At 35.7% G+C, this 22,689-nt stretch overlaps 1 protein-coding gene across 13 annotated transcripts in view; it reads left to right on the top strand.

Moving 5' to 3' along the window:
• The window catches only part of LOC121417020 (rho GTPase-activating protein 35-like), a 155,492-nt gene that overhangs the window by 117,572 nt on the left and 15,231 nt on the right, over nucleotides 1–22,689 (top strand). For 12 of the 13 annotated variants that reach the window (XM_041610559.1, XM_041610566.1, XM_041610564.1 and 9 more), the window contains 7 exons: nucleotides 2,706–2,777; nucleotides 8,068–8,169; nucleotides 9,936–9,995; nucleotides 10,903–10,965; nucleotides 11,608–11,759; nucleotides 13,228–13,533; nucleotides 18,539–18,758. In XM_041610559.1, the coding sequence (XP_041466493.1) occupies nucleotides 2,706–2,777; nucleotides 8,068–8,169; nucleotides 9,936–9,995; nucleotides 10,903–10,965; nucleotides 11,608–11,759; nucleotides 13,228–13,533; nucleotides 18,539–18,758 (975 nt within the window). The remainder of the gene's footprint in view (nucleotides 1–2,705; nucleotides 2,778–8,067; nucleotides 8,170–9,935; nucleotides 9,996–10,902; nucleotides 10,966–11,607; nucleotides 11,760–13,227; nucleotides 13,534–18,538; nucleotides 18,759–22,689) is intronic. The other variant, XM_041610572.1, reaches the window with a different exon arrangement.

Below are 22,689 nucleotides of genomic sequence, written 5' to 3'. Positions count from 1 at the left end.
CACTCACACCACTGGTTATTATATACCTGAAACTATCCCATTTTCGCTATAAGTAAAGAACTGTTCAAGGGATCACCTGCAAACTTGGACCATATTTGAATATTTTGACGGCTATGATCATAGAGTTTTTTCTCATGAGAGATAATGAAATAATACAAGAATTGCCAAAATATGAAATTAGGCTTTCCAACAAATATATATGCTTAGTTCACAAATATATCATGATTGTTGTAAGCATTTAGAAGTTATGCTACATGTATATCATCAAGTTTTTTTTAAATTCAAGAAGCTAATTATGTAATATATTTTGGCTCTTGCTATTTAATGGCATATATCTAGCCATGGTATTATAGGTTTCATTTTACTTCTTCTTTGGCTTTCTGTTAAAACTAGCTATTAATTTTATTATTTGACTGCTACATGTAAATATAACTTTTTTGTGCACATGAATACAAATTTCAATTCATTTTAAAAGCTGAGATAATGAAAGTTTGTAAAAATAAGGGCAATAGATCAAGAGAGAGAGAGAGAGATGGGGGATGGGATCAGAGAAAGAATGAAAAGAGGGTATTGAGGCTGAGTTATGAGATTTTCTGTCTTCATTCTTTAAATACATGGATGTTTCTGCTATTCGTTTTTGCTTTGCCGGGGATAATTTCTCAACTCTTGTGCAAGAGATATAGAAATTATTTTCTCTAACATCCACTTTGAAAATTATTTTGCAAATAATGTATGCTGTGATACTTATTTTTACATGTACAAAACTGATACGTTGTAATAATGAGGCACAGCGATTCTCTTTTTGAGTATACCATATTAAACTGATAAGATAAATTTGTTAAGAATATACTCTGCATGCATAATATGTTGGTATGTCAGTCATAAGCCTTCTTTGGAGTGCATGAGAGAATTCTTAAATTTGTTGCATGGAATTTGATCATAAATGCAAGGAAACTTTGATAATTTGCTTGTGGAACTGAGGATTTTGCATTATGATCAGATACTATTTTGGTTTTCATACAATCGTGAAGAAAGAAAAATGGGTGATGAAACAACCACTAAAAAGATCATTTAGTTGGTAATGTTTGATGCATCATTTGTTGTCTGCTGAGGTGTGCACGCCAAGACTGAAGAATCCCTCTTAAATTCCCTTCTGGGTGCAGTATGCTATGTAACACCATATCATTCTTCAGATCATGCACATGAAATGCATGCTACTGAATGTTAATCAATGATACTTTTGCATTGAATATCATGCTTATTGGCAGAAAACTTCACTTTTGGCCCGGTCACAGCGTTCCATGCAAGCCTTGCGTGCGATTTGCGGGTGACTAGATTTGCTACCCGCAGGCTGCCTCCAGGCTAACTGCATTGACAGTATCTTGCTCCTATTGCACAAAATTTTGTTGCGGGTGAGTTGTGGGCGATTGCCAGCAAGTTTCCCGTAAGGCTTGCACAGAGCAAGTGACAGGGCTGTTTGATTTAAACTTAAATCTTTTTGTGAAGCACGCACTGGTATTTAAACAGGGCTAAGAAAGTAATGTCTTCTCTTTCTATCTCTCTTTTTCTCTTTCTATCCCTCTTTTTTTATCTCTCTCTTCCTCACTCACTTGCCTTCTTTTTTGTATGTCTGTCTTTTTGTCTCTCTGTTTTTAATAATGTTTATATGTTTCTTTGTCCCAACAGGCATATTCAACTATATTTCTTGGTAAAACAGTGTATCTGCCATGTCTTTTTTTCTGTTGCATATCTCTTGAAAGTTTGCCATTGATCATTTATCGATTTCACACTGATGTGTTTTTGTGTACCCGTATGTGAAGTACTCTCATTTTCATTATAACCGACTTGCAGTTATATGTATAAGTATAATGCGTGTTATATAAATGATACATATGTATATCTAAATGTATCAATGATATCTTTATTAATGTTTTGGTAAGTATACACTTGATAACCTTGCAGAATAATAATCATTATTTTTTAATCATCTCATTCAATGGACCCTCATAAATTGAAAATAAACTTTAAAACTTCAGAGCGTGATTATGGTAGATGGGCCCCAATCTCCCAGCCAATCAGCATTGTCCTTACCTCAAATAAGCCAGTTCGTATATAGTTCCTTTCTGCGCATGATCAAAAGATTCTACGCATGATCAGAGTAAGGTCATTTGTACTAAAGTGACATGGTGGTTTAAAATCTGATGAGATAAGCACCAACTTTGATGTCTTGATTATTCATATATTCTTTTGAATAGTGGTATTCATTTTACATCCACAAAAAACAACAATGCGTCCACGAACGACTGGTATTTCACAGTTTGCCAAGTACATTGTGCAACATGCAATGATGTGCATCCAAAGTAGGAATGCAACAAATGCCTTCATAAAGTGGTAATTGGTGTGCTATTCTAGTCACCTGGTCTGTTTCTTCATCCTGCTATGTAAGGCAAGCTTACTTAATATCTTGCTTTGAAATCTGCCTATCATAATGAAAGAAATGAAAGGTCATTTGATCAAAATTGTCCATGAAGTAACTACGAACTGGTCTATTGTCTTGAATTTGCTTCTGATCAAATCAACAGATCTGCAGACATTCTTGGTCTTGCTGCATAACAGACAATGGTTCATATATGAACAAAGGCCGGTAGATTAAGATGAAATAATTGTTACGAACTTTGAAGTTTTTGTCTTTTGTTTGTAAACAGCTCTGTATTCAGAGGTCAACAAGGGTTTCAAAACATCCACGCCAGATACGAATCGTTCATTGGACGGCTCAGGTCAGTACCCTATTCATTCACATACATTTATATGTCACTGCAATCTGGGGAACTGTTTCATGAACCCAATAGTGACTTTCACTGACCAATCTCTTCTGAGCCTGTCAGATGCAAGTATTTCAGGAGCTTGTATCAGTTGTCAGTGAAAATTAATCACTGGTTATTTCATGAAAGGCTCCCCAGATTTTTCTAAGCTCTATTTCCTATCCCCCTCTCCTTGCTATTGCTCATTTCTCTTTTCCATATTACACTGTTTTATCTCTCTTGTTCTTTTTTCTGGGTTCTTTTTTCCGTCTTTCTCTGTCTTTCTCTCTGTCTTTCCCTCTCTGTACCTCTTCCATTTCTTTAACTTCATTAGTCAGTTTGGCTCGCTCTCTCTCTCTCTTTCTTTGTCTTGCATTCTCTTTCAATTTCTTTTTTATGCTGTGTTATTTATTTATGTATTCATTCATTCGTTGGTTCGTTCATTCATTCATTCATTTGTTTCTGCATGTCATCACAATATACACAATGTGACCACAAAAGTAAATGTAATACTAGTAGATTTTACATGAAAAGATATAAATGATCATTTACATACATTATTTTATGTAAGAGGCAGACGTGCAGACAATATTAGCAAATGCTTTGAATGTTGTAACGCTTTTACTTTCTTAATAATTGATATATTTTTTTCTTTTCTTGTTGTATCTTTGTCTCTATCGCTTTCTATTTAAGTTTATTGTTAATGCTCCTCCCCATGTATGATGATTTAATCATTTTTTTTTATTCATATTTTCTTATTTCTCTCTACCTCTTTGTCTTCTATCTTCTTGTTTAGCTCCCTTGCTCCAATTTGTATATAAATGATTGTCATTTTATGTTTTACCTATCCTCTTTCTCTCCTCTCTGTGTTCCGTGTATGTGTAATCCCGGGCCCCATCTTACAAAGAGTTGTGATTAATCCATTCAACCACAACTATATTGAAAATGCATGTTTGTAAAAATATTTTCCAAGATATGCTGTATATTCATACATTCAAAGTTTTCTTCACAATTCAGTATGCCTCTCTTTGTTTTCAAAAGACATTGTGCAAATTTCCGTAAGGAAAAATTATGACATTGACGGATTTCCATATACTTGAGGTTGATTGGATTAATTGTAAGTCTGTGTGACGGTGCACTGTGGTGGGTGTTTCATAAACTTAAAGTTTCACATGATTTTATCCATTACTGGAACATGTTCTTACATGTATGTGCCAAGTCAGCGACACATGGATATGTCATATAGCCCATAAAAAGGATCACCAGTCGTGCCTTAAGTCACATGTAACTTATGATCAGCTTTGTGAAACAACCACCTCCTCTCTCATTCTCTCTCTTATACTCTCTTGCATAGCTTTTGATCTTGTTGTGTAGTCTTGATCTCCAGCCATGTTTCAGTCTTAGAGTTTGTTTTATTTGCTTCTTTGCTTCACTTTTCATTTCCATTTTTGCTTTAGTTTATTAAATGTTCTTCTGTGTTAGTTCTGGTGTTTGCAAACTAATTATTTTGAGTCAGATTTAAGGATTAGAAAACCAGTCATCTCCAAATAAGCACTATATAGTTGATTGCTGATTTCCTAGAAAATAAGTTCAATATCTTTAATCCTGGAGCTGCATCACGCAAAGTGTCATCATAAATTTTAGTTTTATTTAAATCTACTCTTTGTATTAAGGGGGCTAGGAATGCATATATTTCCTGAAGCAGTTTTTCACTAAATAAAGGCCTAGACGCATTGTCCCGTGCAAATCTTGTGTGTGACTTTCCAGGCATTTTTTCTTGTTACCTGCAAGTTGCCTACAGGTGGTCCACTTTCACAAAATCATGCACTTATCTTGCATACAGTTATATGCCCGCAGGAATGCACGCATTATGATATGCCCGTTTTGAACAAGCACAAAACTTGTTGCAGTGAGTGTGCAAGTGATTGCTTGCAACTCACTTGCAAGGCTTATAATATGGAACACTCATTGAATGCTCTCAACTTTAAAACCTTTATAGTTGTGTTGAGGAGAGCTGATCAGGGGTTTGTTGCAGAAAGGGTTGCGTTTAAACGCAAAATCATTCGCAAGTCCAAAATGCGCGCTGTTGATTGGTTGAAAATCAAGTTGCACATGATTTTTTGAGTTGCGATTGATTGCACCTCTTTCTGCAACGGGCCCCAGATGGCGTTGTTTAAATTAAAACCCAAGGCAGGAAAACAAACAACTTGGAAAAGATGGATACACAGATGAAAATGATATCATTAATTATAAAATCATATTTTTAATGTTCATTACAAAATGAAATTAAGTAATTCAAAACAGGTTGCCCATTAAGAATCTCGAAGCTTGTCTACTCCTGGATATTTTATCCTGACATCAAACAACCTATGTGTATGTGCTCTCATAAAGTAAAGGCACCATTAAGTATAGTATGCAATCTATGATCTGACTTGCATTTCTGGCAATTATCAGTGTGAACTGCTATACACGTATGTGACCTACCACCCTCAAACCACCAATAAGTCGCAAGGTAAGGTTCTCTGTCAATAGCCAAAATAGTAATTTAGTCTCTAAAATCCAGAAATGAAAAAAAAAATAGCTTACCTGAAATAAACTATGGAAAGCCAGCAAAGTCAACATACAAAATACATGTTTGCTTAAAAAATTCTCTACATGTGAATGTATATCCATAAATTCATTGATTTCTTGACAATTTGGTGTGTTCTCCTTTGTTTACAACATATTGCAAATTTCCTTTAGAAAAAATGACACTGATGGATTTCCATAGACTTAAGTTTGATTGGATCAATCGTAACTCTTTGTAAGTCACCAGGTAAGGTTCTCTGTCAATAGCCAAAATAGTAATTTAGTCTCTAAAATCCAGAAATGAAAAAAAATAGCTTACCTGAAAGAGCGATTCAGTCACGAAGTTGAATAAAAGAAAAGATACAAGGGTTTCTTGGACACTACTTTTTCAGGCTGCTTGGAAGTTTCACTAAGATTACACAGTATGCACATCTTATGCTTGAGTGAACCCCAAACTTCAAACCTTGTTTTCTCATTTTTTCAGCTCTTGCTGAATTTCCTTTGCATTCAATGAAGTACTAGTAAATGGTTATTGTTGGTCTATTTGAACATACTATATATCATTGTAAAGCTTAGGAAATGAATTTTCAAACTCAATAAAAATCTCAATATTCATTTTGGTCGGCTTATTGTTGGTTTGGGGTGGCAGTTCACATATTGATCAGCTGCCACTCCAGGGCCACGTCTTACAAAGAGTTACGATTGATCTTATCAAACTTAAGTCTATGGAAATCCATCAGTATCATTATTTTTTTCTACAGGAAATTTGCAAAATGTTCTAAAGTTGTAAACAAAGGAGAACACACCAAAGAAATCAATGAACTTATGGATGTACATTCACATGTGCATTCACATGTACATTCACATTCACAATTGCGATTGATCGGATCAATCGCAATTGATCGGATCAATCGCAACTCTTTGTAAGATGGGGCCCTGACCATCATCCATGTTTCTTTCCTTATTGTCCAGTTTACCGTAAAACCTTCAAATTTCATTGATATTTCATTATACATCTTACACAAGCAGAAAGATTAATAATTTACAATCATCCATTATACACAAAAATGAAAAGATTTCCCTTTAATTTTGTTTGGTTTTGATGAAAATATGTAGTCAGCATGAAAAAGTCACACCAAATGACAGTAGGCAATAAAAGAGTATGGCTTTTAATATGCCCATTATTAAACAAACCGTATTTTCTTCCACCCCCATATATATATATATATATATACTTAATATGATTGTAAAGACTTCAGGAATCACTGTAAAGCTATGCCTCATGAAAGCATTGGATTTATTTTTGGCCTTTTATTTTTCATTTCGCTTCATCATAAGTTTTGAAAAGGTCTTATCATTTTTGAGGTGTAATGGGATAAGTGAAAACTATTGAGACTGTTTTTTATTACTTGAAAACATTTGCATGTCATAACTGCAATTTTCATAAACACAAGTACTTGTACAACACTGAAATTTGCCAATTTTGAAATAATTGCATTTTTTTGGTGTTCAGGTGTGGCACAATGGCTGTCACAAGTGTGGCACAATTACTGTCACAAGTGTGGCACAATTACTGTCACAAGTGTGGCACAATTACTGTCACAAGTTTGGCACAATGTCTGTCACAAGTGTGGCACAATGGCTGTCACAAGTGTGGCACAATGGCTGTCATAAGTGTGGCACAATGGCTGTCACAGGTGTGGCACAATTTCTGTCACACTTGTTGCAAAATGACTGTCATAAGTACATTTGCATTTGATATTTATAATCTCACATATTTGACATCAGAGTCAAGTTTTAGGTGGATTGACACACCAAAACAGTTGCTCCCTCTTTTGCTTCCAGCCCACCACTCTTACTTTACTTTCTAACACTGCCAGTGATACGCACTACATTTATGCTTTTTTTTTTTCAGAAATCTGCATAAAAAATTATTTGGATGAATCAATATCACCACATCCTGAATGGATTTAAACTCATGCAAACCATGCAATAAAATTACCACGTAATAAAGAAACTTAATAGAAATGATGCTTTTCAATAAGACCACCATATCTCACCAGCTTAGCACAATTTTAAGATGCCTGCACAAGTCAAGGGGAATAATTTTACTCAAATTTGACTGGCAGTTTTGATGAGTGTGAAAATCATTACCAAATTTTTGTACCATCCTATGTAAAAATCTGCTTCACATAAGAAATGTTCACTGTCAGATATGAAAAACCCATTGGAAATTGCAATGGATACCTTGTTCCCATTGTATAAAAGTTACTATTATTCTATTTGCCATCTGATGGTAACTACCATGGTAACAGTGGTCAAGAGCCAATCAAAATCAAGAATTCTATGAAAGATACCATTAAATGGCAAAGATACAGTAGTAACTATTATGCAACAGGGTCCAGGAAAGCTTCTCCTGTACACGCTATTAGAATAATGAAAAATTGATATTGACCGAGTGCAATAAGTACAAGCAATCTCCTGACACATTATGGCTTTATAGAATCCCATTGCTTTGTATCTGAACTAGTATACACTCTCAAGAATTATGATCGATCAATGCCTATGAGGCCAACATTGGACCAAAGCAATTTTTTACTCCACCAATGTGATAATCAATTTTCAAAAATGAATCTGGTGTGGATTTGGTCCATTGCTGAGCCTCTGAAAAAAAGTATAAGATTTATTGATTTGACAGCTGTGTTTGGCCCAGAGGAAAAATGGAAATTACCTGGCCTTGCTTCAGATGGTATCGATGAAAACAACATTTCTATACCAGAGGAAGAGGCAGAAACTGAGGGTTTGTATAAGAAATACACTATACTATGCATAAGTTTTGATTAAAATATGCATAAGTTCAATGGCATAAGTAAACAGATTTTAAAACCTGTGGTAAATTTTTGTTTTATGGTATTATTGAACAGAGATGTGTAAGGCTAACTTCCATTCTTAAATTTGCCTAAGTTTAATCGGCATCTGTAAACAAAAAAGTCCGCATTTCTTATGTTTGTATAAGTTTATCGTGACGTACATGTATGAGGTAAAATTGCATGGCGAAAAATTGCATAAGGTAAATGTGCATAATTTCTTTAAAAACAAATAGCAAACAGAGCAAACTATTCAAATAATGCAAAAGTCTAACATAATATGTCCAACTATACAGATAATTTGCTAATGTAGCCTATTTACATACATATCTCAACATAACACATTATCTCAAAATTATACTAAATTATCTCAAAATTATAACACATTATCTCTACATTATAACACAGATAATCCCCAACTCCTTTAGCATATAAAGGCAAGTTTTAATAAATAAGTCTCTTTTTGTTATATAATTTGTATAGATGGTTAACTTCCCCTTTTTCCCGAAAGTATTGTAATGCGCAGTTATACATATATAGGGATTGCGCAATATAACTGTACTATTATTAATGTTATTATTAAAAGCAGTTTAACGGTCAGTATTGTTCTGATGGTAGCTGATAAGAGGGCCTGTTTCCTGAAATTTATTGAAATAACAAATTTGCGATGACAGTTCAAATCTACAGAAATCATTAAATTGGCAAGTCTTTATGAAAGATGGGCTTCAGGGCCGTCTTACAAAGAGTTACGATTGATCCGATTAATTGTAACTATGGACAGCCAGCAAAGTCAACATGTAAAATGGACAGCCAGCAAAGTCAACATGTAAAATGCGTGTTTGCTCAAAAAAAATTCTAGATATGAATGTATATCCATAAATTCATTGATTTCTTGACAATTTTTAGTTTTCCCCTTTGTTTACAAAGGAAATTTGCAAATTTCCTGTATAAAAAATTATGACACTGATGGATTTCCATAGAGTTACGATTGATTGGATCAATTGTAACTGTTTGTAAGATGGGGCCCAGGTCTCGAGTACTAAGCATTCACATACAATTTAAGCTGCCGGATTAAGATTTGGGGGAAAAGGGAAAATTTAGCAAAGCAGATGGATGCATTCAATTAGAGTATGTTTAAAATGATTAAGCTGGTATTTTTTGATAATTTAATTATTTTGAATTAAATATATCCTTGTCTATTTCCCACCATGTTTCCTCTTCTCATTTTGATATTATTTGTGCGCTCTTAGAGTAGCTGTTATTTTTCTTAATATTTGGTGTTTCATTGTTACGCTGTTATTGGGACAAATTCTCTCTTATCAGCTATTACCTTTTCTAAACTAACTAACCTTTTTCTTTCCCCAATGTTGCCCCCCTCCCTCTCTCTCTCTCTCTTGCCTTCCTCTTGTACTTCCTTGCTATGTGTCTAGGGAAGTATGTGACAAGCCCATATTGAGCTTCTGGTTTTTGAATAACTCTTGTTCAAATATGACATCTCTTCACTGTCTTTACTTTCTTAATATCCTTTTGTTTTGATTTGCTGAAAAACACTAATGTCTGACCAATACCATGGTAACTTGTTAAAAAACAGATCTGCTGAAAAGGACTGAAAAGAAAAATGTGTTAGTGCCAGCAAGCTGCATGAAATCCTTCCTTGAACTGCTCTTAATAATTTCTTTGTTCAAATGTTTATGAATAGGTATGGTAGAAAACGTTCTTTATGAACCCTACACGAGTCAGAAGTCACCGGCTCCATCAGGTAAAAATCATTATTGACTTACTCATGCATAAGTAATTACCGATACATGGCCAGCCATGCATTCAGGTAATTCCTTATGCATGGCAAATTTACCGGATGCATGGCTAGCCATGTGTCTGTCATTACTTATGGTTGTAATTTAGCCAAAAAATTCCACCATTCTATAAAACAAATAATGCACAGGATCGTTTTTGCGTGGATAGGACTAGTGATCATGAGGTAACAATGAAAAGCAGTCTATAATAGAAAATATGCAATAGCAGTTAATAGCTACTGAAATCAGTTGATTTGATTGGCTGATAGTAAATTTGTTATTATTATAAATCTTTATGATTTAGGACCCTGATCTTAAGATTAGGGTGATTGCCAGTAATCCATTCAGATGATTGACTTCATATATTTGAGGTACATTTGTTGAATTTCAAATTGATTCTTGCATTGAAAACAAAAATTCATCATAAGCAATGAAATGATATCTTCTTAAAGGTAAAAGAAAGTAATTGCAGCAAACAATTATTTTATGAGAAAGTCTTTTAAATCAGATCTTAATTGTCACCATATTATTATATCATCCTTGTGAAAGCATGTAATATTGGCTCTAACCGATAATTCTGATGATCACTAACACCGATAAGCATATGCGGGACAGTGTATTTTTATTGCTAAGATACCTGAAAATACCTGACATTTGATGAAATTCTGTGCTGATTTTGCTATTTTCTCAACAATCACACATTTTTTTCTGAGCCATTTGGCACATATTTTATATTTATACACACAAACACCTCGGTGGTAATTTTATTAGATTCTGTTTGAACTCATTTTGAGATTATTACCACAGCTGTCATTTATCTTTAATGATGGATAAACCTAATGACATACCTTGATGTGATTTTTCCCTATGTAGGTATGGTAGATAATGTACTTTATGCACCCTATTCCAGTCAGATGTCACCAGCTTCACAAACAGGTAAGTATTGTAAGAAATATTGACTGCTCATGCAGCTAACTGTATCTTTCCCCGAGGTGCTTTTTATACTCTGTCCTTTTATCACCCCTCGGCTAATCAGGGGTGGGATGAATATCCACCATCAACAGATACTGAGAACAGTCAATATTTGTTTGCAATTTTTTTCCTTTTCCAGTCAAATGTCACTTGGGTTAGTAAAGTATTTACAACTCGGATCTAAATCTGATTTCATCGGTCAAAATTGAATTTGGAGCTTTTATATCAAGTGGAAAAACTGTTTTGTTTTACTTCAGCTTGTCATAAGTTTTAAGTGAGCTTGTCAAAAGTCATCAACTGGACCCGTATGCACCACTTATTTGAAACCATCTAAATATAATGCAAAGAATAAAAGAAATTTTGAGTCTCTGTTTTGGCAACATGTGAACTTGTTAACAAATTATGAAAGGAAAATTAAGTCATAAAATCATTAAATTAATAATGTGCTATGTTGAAAAGCACCTTTTCCATGAAGTACGTTAATTGGCAGCAAGTGACTTTGTAGTGATCTACCTTCTATTTCCTAGGTGATTAAAAACCACATTTTTCCTAAGTATGTAATTGGCAACGTTTGAAAGTTGTAATCATCTGCCTTCAATTTCCTAGGTGATTCCATGACCTATGCATCAGTGCAGGACCACAGACCTTCAGAGGACCCTAATGATGGGATGATGGACAACATCCTCTATGCCCCTTACACCCCTCCTGCAGAGAGTAGACCTAGACAGCCACCACCACCCACAGCTCCTAAACCAGGGGTAAGTGTCCCGATCTTAGAGGTCTTTGGACAATGTCTTGTAGCGAAACCACATTCAAGGGGAGCATTTCATCAAGATTTTTGTCCAACAAGTTGTCAGATCTGACATCTTTCCTTCATTTTGATTGGCTGTGAGGCAGTGTTAATATGGTAACTGTCGGATAAAATGTCCAACATGTCCTTTCATGAAACGCTCCCCAGAATACAGGTCAAACTCTGTTGCCTGTCCAGCAATCTTACTTATATTGCATATGTGTGGAGCTTTTCTATGGTGGGTCTTATATTGCATATGTGTGGAGCTTTTCTATGGTGGGTCTTATATTTCATATGTGGGGAGCCTCTCATGATGCAATTTCTTTTCTGATTTTGGCAAAGTGTTAATCTACATTTACCATACTCTTCTTAGATGAGGTAAATGGGTGCCCAGTTTGAGTTTATTCCTTGGAATCCTTGTAGTGCTTTATTGGCAGGTATGCTTAAGTCTGGGTAGTTAAATTTGGTGCTTAGAAACATTTTGTGTTTAAGTGTTATGGAAATGTTGCATATTGTTAGTAGTGTTATTTTCAGTGCCAATTGTATACTGAAATGCTTGCTACCGATTTGCTGAAAACAAAAATATCAGTGTAAATTACAGACAAGGTCCTTGGAAATATTACCTGATCATTATAAAAAATAACTTTAATGGTTATTATTTGTTTCAGTTCAATAAATTACCCACTGACCTTTAACCTACCCTTGACATTTAGTCATAAATTAATTTTATTGCTGCTAATGAGGTGAAAGGGCTATTTACATTTTTCTCTGTTGCTAAAAAGTTTAGTTAAGACTGGTGCTTTTTTCTTGGTAATTTTATTTGTATATTTATTCAAGATCTGAAGCATGCTCTGTTTTTCCTCATTTATTTTTCCCCTGGGAATAAAGGACAGTTAACATTACGATGATGTATTTTATTTTTCCCCCTTTAATTGTTTCCTTTCCGAAATACCTTGCTTGCTTCATTGACTTCATGTCTCATTCATCAATAAAAAACAATAAAATAACAAAATGCTTCATTTAATTATCAAATGCTACTTTCAATTCTCATATAATTCCAATTCTCAAATCCAATTTTTATTTTCAAATCAAATTTCAATTATTTTTGTTATCCTTCACAATTATGGTTTGAAATCATTTACGATTCGTTTCTATCATGACCAAATAAAAAAACTACTTTGCTTTGATAAATGAATTGTTTGGGTAATATCTTGCTTTTGGTAAAATCATGATGCCGAAAAAATTCAACTGAAAAATTATCTATCCTTTTAAACCTGAAAATGAATTATAAATACACATGCATGAATACCACAACTTTACATTTTTTAAAATCACATCTGCCAACACACTTCCTAAACCTATGTGTGTGTGTATATATGCATATGCACTCCCTTTACCTCACCTGCTACACCCATGCTATCCCGACCTACCCTCAGAAATTAGACCTTAGCAAATTCCCAGTTCGTATGGAGGGGTTGATACGCCCCATGGGGAGCGTGAACCGCCCCAACGACCTTCCCGTCTGGCACCACCGTCGCACCCCTGCCCAAAATAACCACCCGCCCCCCTTTGCTAGCCCTGAGAGCGACGAAGGGGCCGGCTACGCCAGTCCGGCCGACGCCCTCCCCTATGATCAAGTCCGAAAGGTAATCGGAAGCAGCTTTAGGACCGGGAGTAGCGGAGGAGGGGGTCCCCAGTCGGGAATTTACTCGCAGCCCCACGATCACCTGCCTCGCGGCACTGTAAGTTGGCTCTGTTTTGCACTGCTTTTGGTTTGCATTCTGTTGATCAATCAATCCATACATTAATTGAGAGAAAGACAGGGAGAGACGGATAATGAGATACAAAGGCAAGCATAGACGGGCAGACAGAGAAAGAGAGAGACAAAGGGAGAGGGAAAGGGAGGGAGAGAAAGAGAGGAAGAGAAAGACAGATATACTGATAGACACAACATGCAGAAGATACACACACAGAGACATAGACAAAGACAGATAGTAACAGAGAGACATAAAGACAGAAAAACACAGACACTGACATGGGCAGACAGATGGAGAGAGATACATTCAGAGAGACAGACATGGACAGATTGAGAGAGAAACAGAGGATATACACAGACATGGACAGACAGACAGATAGAGAGGGAAAGAGAGAAATGAAGACAGACAAGCAGACAGAGACAGAGAAATATATGAATAGAAAGATTGCAAGAGAGTAGAGAATAAAGATTGAGAAGAGTGCGAGAGAATGAGCATGTGCTTTAATTTTCTTAGCAGTTTCTGTGTGTAGTGAGCTATCCTGTGTTTCAGCAGCATCTTTGTGTGTCCTCTATTAGAGTGCTTAATCTTATATCTAGGTCCACAATCCCCATGTAGCACTGTACACATTATATCTGCCATTAGGGTTTTACCACATAGGTTTTATGATGATAATATCAGATCATCTCCTATATGTAATAGCACCATTGATTATAGGTTGTCTCAGCACAATATGCATATGTCCTGTGTTACTGCGCTTAATCTTATATCCAGGTCCACAACCCTATTAACACCTTACACCTTATATCTGCCATCAGGTTTTTACCACATAAGTTTAGATTATGTCAATATCAAATCATCTCATATATATATAATAGGTCCATTGAATATGGGTTGTCTCAATGAAATACCCTGTATGTGTGTGTCCTTTCTTATCGTACTCAATCTTATATCTAGGTTCACAGCCCTCATTTAGCTCCATACACCTTATTACATCTGCCATTAGGTTTTTACCACATAGGTTTAGATGATTCCATTTTCAAATCATCTCTTATTTGTACATATACCTAGCACCATTTAATGTATGCTTTCTCAGCACAATATGTGTGTATCCTCCGTTAACCTTAAAAAGACAGGGGGGGGAGGGCTGATTCGGCCCCCCTCGACACTTTGTTTGAAAAATCCACCGCGCAAATTTGTTTTACCGCCTTGCAAAATTTATAAAACCGTATCATCATTATTTTTTTCCTTTTACTGATTGAAATCAGTTAATTTTATCTTGTATATGGTAAAAATAAAGTCCCTGACAATTTTCCTTGAAAAAAGAAAAAAAAAGTAAAAAAAAATAGAGATACTTAAGAAATTTAGAAAACGATACATGAGAAAATGAATGTGATGTTGAAAATTTTGAAAAAAACTTTTGATCAGATTCCTATGAAGAGTCTGTGAACCAAAAATAAACATTTTGGCGAATTATTTAGTAACAATATTATTAGAGCAAACTTTTTATTGTACGCATAAATTAGCACAATGACATTTTTCGCAGAATTTTATGTTTTTTTTGTGGATTATGCCATGGGTAATGTACATGTCAAGTTTCGTCGCAATCGCGCTATTGACCACCAAGAGCATAGGGGGGGGGGGGTGAATCAGCCCCCCCTAGTCTTCTTAGGCGTTGAAATAGCCCAGTATATTTAGGGTTAAGCATGCGTAATCTTATACATAATCGTATGTATGCCAAGTAAAGCTCTCCCACAAACTTGCCATTAGGTTTTTTTCATCACATGAGTTCAGATGGCATCATGTACCAAGCACCATTGAAAAGGGGATTTCTCATCAACATATATGTATGTCCTGTATTAGGGTGTCCATCTAGGTGCATAATTTCCACCTAACACCATAAACTTGCCATTGGGTTTTATCAAACTGATTTCGAAGATGCCATTGTCAACGATGTCATTATCAAACCATACCCTACCTAGTGCCTTTGAATAAGGACAATCTCATGAAATACTTGGTTGTACCTGGGTCATATAAATGAAAGGTTTGCAACACCCTTTAAGCACCATATTCCTTGAATATTTAGGGAATATGGGATGGCCTTGAGTGGGATGTGAAGAAATATTGTACGAGCTAAAGAACAATATCGGATGATTCGGAGACGAATCTAATATTGTTCTTCAGCGAGTAACAATATTTCTACGCATCCCACGAAAATTGGTCATCCAATATTAAATTATTTAGATACCCCCACAAATAATAAAGCAAAAAAAATGTTTTTACTAACCATCATTCATGGCAATCCTGGCATGGCGCCTGAGTATTGTAATTTTTATAACGAAATCTCTCTAAAGATGTGCTAGCGTATAGTGCAAGCGCATTTGAGTTAAATAAATTGACACAATCTCGCTCTGCTCCTTTAGCACATCTGCTGGCAACTAATACGCGATGGAATTTCATTTTGACGTAACAATAGATTCATGTGCACAATTATTAACCAATGATAATCTTGTGGGCGGGGCAAACAAAATCACTTCGTCCAATATTTTCAATAGTGGATGGTTTTCATAGGCATGCACGTTAAAAATAAGTTTTGATATTTTGTCTCCTTGAAGCAACCTAGCAAGGCGTCAAAAAATATCTGTGCCTCTAAAGCCCTACATCTAAATAATTATACATAATATTTCTCATATATGCTATAGCTATGGCTTTGTCACATAACACCTACTTTAGCACCATACACATGTCTATGATCCACAAAGGGTCCAATAAACACACATTGAGAGACTTTGGGCTACACATTAAGGGACCAGGAGAGGTTAAGAGAAGTAGCGTTTATGATTATCATGGCTTATTTAGTAAGCCTTGATTACCCTTGTAGCAATGGAGGACATTACTCTATGTTGCAATTGGACCTTTAGCACTCTTATCATAGGGTCTCAAACACTCACTTAGCACTAAACACCTCATGCCAACTATCAGGTTTCTTCACTCATATTTTCATTGCCTTGTTTGTCATGCTAACATGTTCTTAATATCCTTTTAAAGGGAGTTTAACTCTGTTCATTTGAGAGTGCTGCGCGTTCACCTCAATATGGAGAGTTTGCGGTCAAATCAAATTTGCAAATCTCTTCAAAAGTAGCTCTATTTTCTAATTGCTCCATACACTCATTACATTGTTAGATCTTCAACATTGGCTTTTAGAATTTTACATCAATATTGTGTTCTGGTGTGGACATATCAAGTAATTTAACTCGTTTGAGACTAAGCATGCATGTATGAGCGTTGGAGTGTATAGAAAACATGTGTTATAGCAAAATCATTCAGTCTTTAATTGGTGAAGGCATTGCAATGGGGTCACATCTTGCACTCATAAAACTAAAGTCTGTAAAGAATAAGAGAAAATAGAAAGTAGTGATGGCTTTTATTATCATTTTTCTTTTGAAAGTACCATCCCAGAACCAAAAGTGAAATTGACAAATTATATACAACTCGAAAGTATATAAACTACAAAAACAGCTGTAATGCTATTACTAAGCAAAATAATCAGCTGAAAAGCAGTGATATTGCATAAACCAAGGCTCCACACTAACTTTTTTTCTTGGTGGCCCAAACAATCTACCAAAATCATCAATTTCATATTTTTGGTGGCCCTAATACAATAGAAAACATTACAATTTATAAAAACTTTGGTAGCCCAACCGGGCCACCAAGTGTTGGCTTTTACAAAATTTTGGTGGCCCGACTCTCATTTTTGGTTGCCCCGGGCCACTGCTAATGTCGAGCCCTGCATAAACCATACATTGCTGTGATTTATATTCGATTGGTACCGGTTATATGATTTGTTAATTTCACTTTTGGGTCCGGTTCGAGTCTTTAAAGATAAATGTCTTTCCATAACCATTTTTGCAGTGTATATTGGTCATAATCTTTCATGATACTAACACACCATTTCCTTTTGTTTTTACCAATCCCCTTTTCACATTGAGTAAATGTGATCAAGTTTTGTTTGGTTGACTTTTATTGTGTAATTTTCCTTCAAGGGTGCTATTCAGTTTGGTGCTAATATTCTGTGTAAAGGCTTCAAGGATGCTTTACAGTTTGGTGCTAACACTCTGTGTAAAGGCTTTGAGGGTGCTAACACTTACACTCGATTGAAGCCCATTTGACTTCATAGTTCATTTTTATGTCCTAACATTTTTTCATTCACATTGTCCATTGTCTGTGCATTTCTTTGTGTGGAGTATACAAAATTATTGTATGAATTTGAACAATGATGATCTTTGACATGTCAAATCTATAAGACTAAAAATAGTGGAAAGTGGAAGTACATGTATGAATACATCAATACCCATTTTAAAATAAAATATTCTTTTAATCTGTCAAGTGAAATTTGTGAGTGTTATGTTAGTGAATCAGTTATTTCAGTTTCCAAGTGACTGAATAATTGGATTTATACATCCATATTTTAATCTAAACTATGTGAGATTAGAATTTGTATTTTGAACCATAGTAAATGCTGTTCATAGCAGAAGCTATTTGCATGATGAATCCTTGGATGTTCTTATAGCTTTCTCTAATTGTTCATGTTCCATATGAACAATAAAATGAAACATTATATGATCCAAACAAAAACTCAGGGCTGCAAAAAAATGTGCTTTTAACTTTAATATGTGCCTCTTACATATTTTGCTCTCAGTTGTGATCTTGTTTGAGTTAGAATAAGTTTCAGCTGTGAAAATGTTATATTGTATTTTGTTTTCATCAGACCAGCCTTCATACCTGTCAACTATCCCTCTTGATAGGAACAGACAAGAATTTTTGGGGAAAATATATTTGCAATTGTAAAACTCTTCTGCGTCCCTACTTTCAGCCCCCATCTTCCCATTTGTTCAATTTTTTGGGGGAGTTTCTGGATCGGCAGGTACTGTACATTTAGGACTCACTTGTAGTTCACTTTTAATTTACCTTCTTCTCTAATCCACTACACCAGGTTCAGAAGATCTCGTATGGCAAACCGATGGTTGCCCTTCCGCCCCGTCCAAGTGGGCTACCTGTTGCCAATGACAGCACTCCGGAGGCCTTGTCTGCAGACGTCAGTCGGTCAAGAGAGACGCCAAGGCAGACCCCGGTCAAGAGACCACTGGGGACGGTGGACGCCAGGAACAAGAAGCGAGAAGATTTCCTCAAGGGTTTGAACAAACTTATAGAAGGTATGTCCAACTTTGGAGTATCTTTGGGGATCCTGAGTTTTATCACTCCTTAAAAGTATGTTGGGGTGGAAATTGAGCCTTTCAATGATCTAAAAAGTAAAAAGTGATTCAATAAACTGATAGAGGATAGATTAGGTCCAACTTGTTAGGATCTCAAAGGTCCTTTGGGTCGTATCCTGATAGAATAAAACCTTGAAAATATGTAAGGGATAGCCGAGCCTTCCGATGATCTAGGAACTAGGTGTCAGGTGTCCAAAGTCATTCAAAAAAATTATGGAGATTAGGTCCAACTTGAGAGTGTCATCCAGGATCCTTAATTGTATGAAACCAAACCTTGAAAATGTGTAAGTGGATTTTGATGATTTAGGAACTATGTATAAGGGTTCCAAAGTGATTCACGAAATTCATGGAGATTAGGTCCAACTTAGATAGTGTCTTCTAGGGTCCTTGGGTTGTATGAAACTAAACTTTGAAAATATGTTAGTGGAAGTGGAGCCTTTCGATGATCTAAGAACTAAGTATCAGGTGTCCAAAGTAATTCAACAAACTTATTTTGGGTAGATCATTCCAACTTGGGAGTGTCTTTTGAATCTTGATAGAACGAAACCTTGAAATAAGTGACGATGTAGGGAGATTGAAAAAGATTCAGCCATCTTAACAGTTGTACGTGCAACTTCAGAATGTCTTTTGGGTTCCCAGCTTCTAGGAACTAGGTTTTCAAAAGTACAAGGGGGTCCAGATCTATGTGAAAGGGATCCTGATATGTTTCTTGATGAAGCATTGGTAGGCACAACTTCAGAATGCCCTGAGTTTTGGGTTACAAATATCTTGTGAGATCACCTGTAAACTCTCCCTCCACTTTGCACGATTCAGTGAATCCTTCATCAACCCATCCCTCCTACTGTAATCTTTGTCTGTCAGAATACCTTTCAGAGTTAGCACAAATATATTCAAATACTCCTGTATGACTGTGAATGCTGAAAAATTATGTGTTCATACTTGTGTTGTCTTTACGTTATCACAAACGTGTAGTTCCCATGTATGACCCCAAAATACATGACGAGCAGCCCAGCCAGGGTGAGTGAGAATGTGATTAAGAATGGCATGCGAACGCGGTGCTGCACCTGGGGAGCATTTCATGAAACAACTAAACCAGGATTTTCACTGACTAATTGTTATAAGCTACTGAAATCCTTGCATCTGATTGGCTCAGAAGAAATTTGTCAGTAAAAATTACCAACTAGTTGCTTTATGAAACACTCGCCACAGCTTCAGATGATTGATGGCATGCAAATACGTTTATGCACTTATATTGTTCTTGTTTTAGATGTTGTTGAAAAAGCAGAAATTAAAATGATTTCTTCATTGAATGCTACATCATTTTTTTTCTTTGGAGGGGGGGGGGCATGGAGATCAAATACAATTTTCGCATGCATTGATTTTTAGAGTTTCATTTGTTAGTGTTTATTTCTGTTCACTCTTAACCCTAAAAAGACTGGGGGGGCTGATTCAGCCCCCCCCCCTCAACATTTTTTGCAATAAATCCGCTGTGCGAAATTTTTTTACCGCGTCGCTCTCTGACTTTTTACTTTCAAGTCTCGCGCAACTTTTGAGACCAAAATTGTGACCCCGGGTACGCGGTTCCAAAATTACGCAACATTTCGTAAGTGCATGCAGACCCAAAATTACTCAAAAATGTGAATTTGTGTACAAATCCAATGCAAATAGTGTTCTTAGCCAAAATTCATAAATGTTTCATTATTTTTCCTTTTACTGCTTAAAATCAATTAATTTTATCTTGTTTATGGTCAAAATAAAGTCCCCGACAATTTCCATTGAAAAAACAATAAAAAACAAAAAGTCGAAAAACAGAGAAATACATAAGAAATTTAGAAAACAAAAGAATACATAAGAAAATAAATTTGATTTTGAAATTTTTTTAAAATAAATTTGATCAGATGCCTATCTAGAGTATGTGAAACAAAAATTAGCATTTCAGGGGCATTATTTTATTAATTAGAGCAAACTTATGATTTTACGCATAAATTAGCATAATTAATGAGACATGAGATTTTTTGCCAAATTTGATGTTATAGTTTTGTAGATAATGCCATAGGTAACGCGTGTGCCAATTTTCGTCGCGATCGCGCGATCGACGGCCGAGATCATAAGGGGGGGCTGAATCAGCCCCCCCCAGTCTTTATAGGCGTCGAAATAGCCCAGTCTATTTAGGGTTAAAAAAAGAGAAGTTCAGTGAGAATTTTTTGCTTCAGTGTTGATATGATTGCACAGAATGTTGAATGATAGCATGTATGATCATACTGGAGATGTTACCAACATAGTGCAAATTGAACAATCACAAGTTCAGAAGTTGGATTTCTATGCATGAAAATTAATGACACAATTCTAATGAAACTTTACATATTTTGGGCACTTATGAGTGCGGTGTTGCAATGTTAATACCTCGGTACCATTTCCCCTATGGCAGCTGTACGGCGAGTCAAAAACAGCCGGTTCAGCATTTTTTTGTACCATCAACATACAGGTGGTTTGAATGAACAGTAATAAAACGGCCGTGGTAGGAGTAATGTGACTGAGGTACAAATGTAGTTTTATTGTCAATTCATTCATACTGTGCCTAACACCATGACTCTCTTGATGGTGACTTGACATCTGCTCCTGTCTTAATTTTGTCTGAGATGTAGGGTTGCAATAGGGTTTTAGGGTAGGATATAGTGTCAAAATCCATGGCTGAAGTTACTAGACTAGTGTATGGAATTTATGACGGAGCTGGGGAGCATATGTCAAATTTTATCTTGATGCCATTACTGATTATCATTAAAAGAGAATGAATCCCATGGGACAGGTTAGCTTGTGTGAAAGCAGAAAAATCAAAGAATAAGGTCAATGAATGTTTAAGTAAGATTTGATGAATAATAAGTAAGTTATGAGCATGTGAATGTTGAGATCACTAATGGTGTGGAGATCCTCCCATTGGCAATGTGCACAAGGTCTGCGATATCACACATATAAAACTCTCCATTCCTTTTTTTGGGGGGAGGGGGGATGGCAAGAAATTTATTGATATTGTAGGGTGAGTAGGAACCAGGTGGGTGTTTCATAAAACTGTTCGTAAAAAGCAACAATAAGCGACGCTAATACCTTGGTCACATTTGATCTACGGCGAGTCGACAACAGCCGCTTTATTAATTTCAATTCAAACCACCTATATGTAGTTGGTACAAAAAATGTTGAAACGGCTGTTTTCGACTCGCCGTACGGCCGCTGTAGAGCAAATGTGACCATGGTATTAATAATCACCAATGAACATTTAATGATTAATTTCATTTACATGTACCACAGGAAAGGATCAGCAGTCACTCTTAAAGTCACTCTTAACTTACAAACAGCTTTGTGAAATGCCCCCCCTGGGAATCATTCTTTGAATACCTTAGTGCCTACATGTACATTGGAGCTCAGCTACAGTGGGGGTCATGATTCAAGGGTAGTATATATATATTTATATCCTATGAAAGGGCGAAGTTAATGAATGGGTTTATTCCATCATACCATCATAATACATATATAGACGTAAAGACGAAGATAGAGGGCGTTAAGGCGCATTATGAACAATGGAAGAAGACAAAAAAATTTGCCTTAATCACAGATAAAGCATATATATATATATATATATATATATATATTATATAAATAGTGTACAATCTATTGTACAATATACTGGATTATATGTACGACAAATATAAAATTATCCCGAGTGCAGGTTTATTTCACCGAGGCCGAAGGCCGAGGTGAAATAGGCTTGCACGAGGGATAATTTTATATTTGGAGTTCATATAGTCCAGTAATATTGTATGATAGAACGTTCACTATTTATTATAGTAAATAGATCCCTTAATCTAAGCCCCCCATC

This window comes from Lytechinus variegatus, chromosome 6 (genome assembly GCF_018143015.1).
Source record: "Lytechinus variegatus isolate NC3 chromosome 6, Lvar_3.0, whole genome shotgun sequence".
NCBI classification, from domain to species: domain Eukaryota; kingdom Metazoa; phylum Echinodermata; class Echinoidea; order Temnopleuroida; family Toxopneustidae; genus Lytechinus; species Lytechinus variegatus.
Note: the sequence above shows the minus strand (reverse complement) of the source record. Positions and strands in the feature narration are given on the sequence as shown.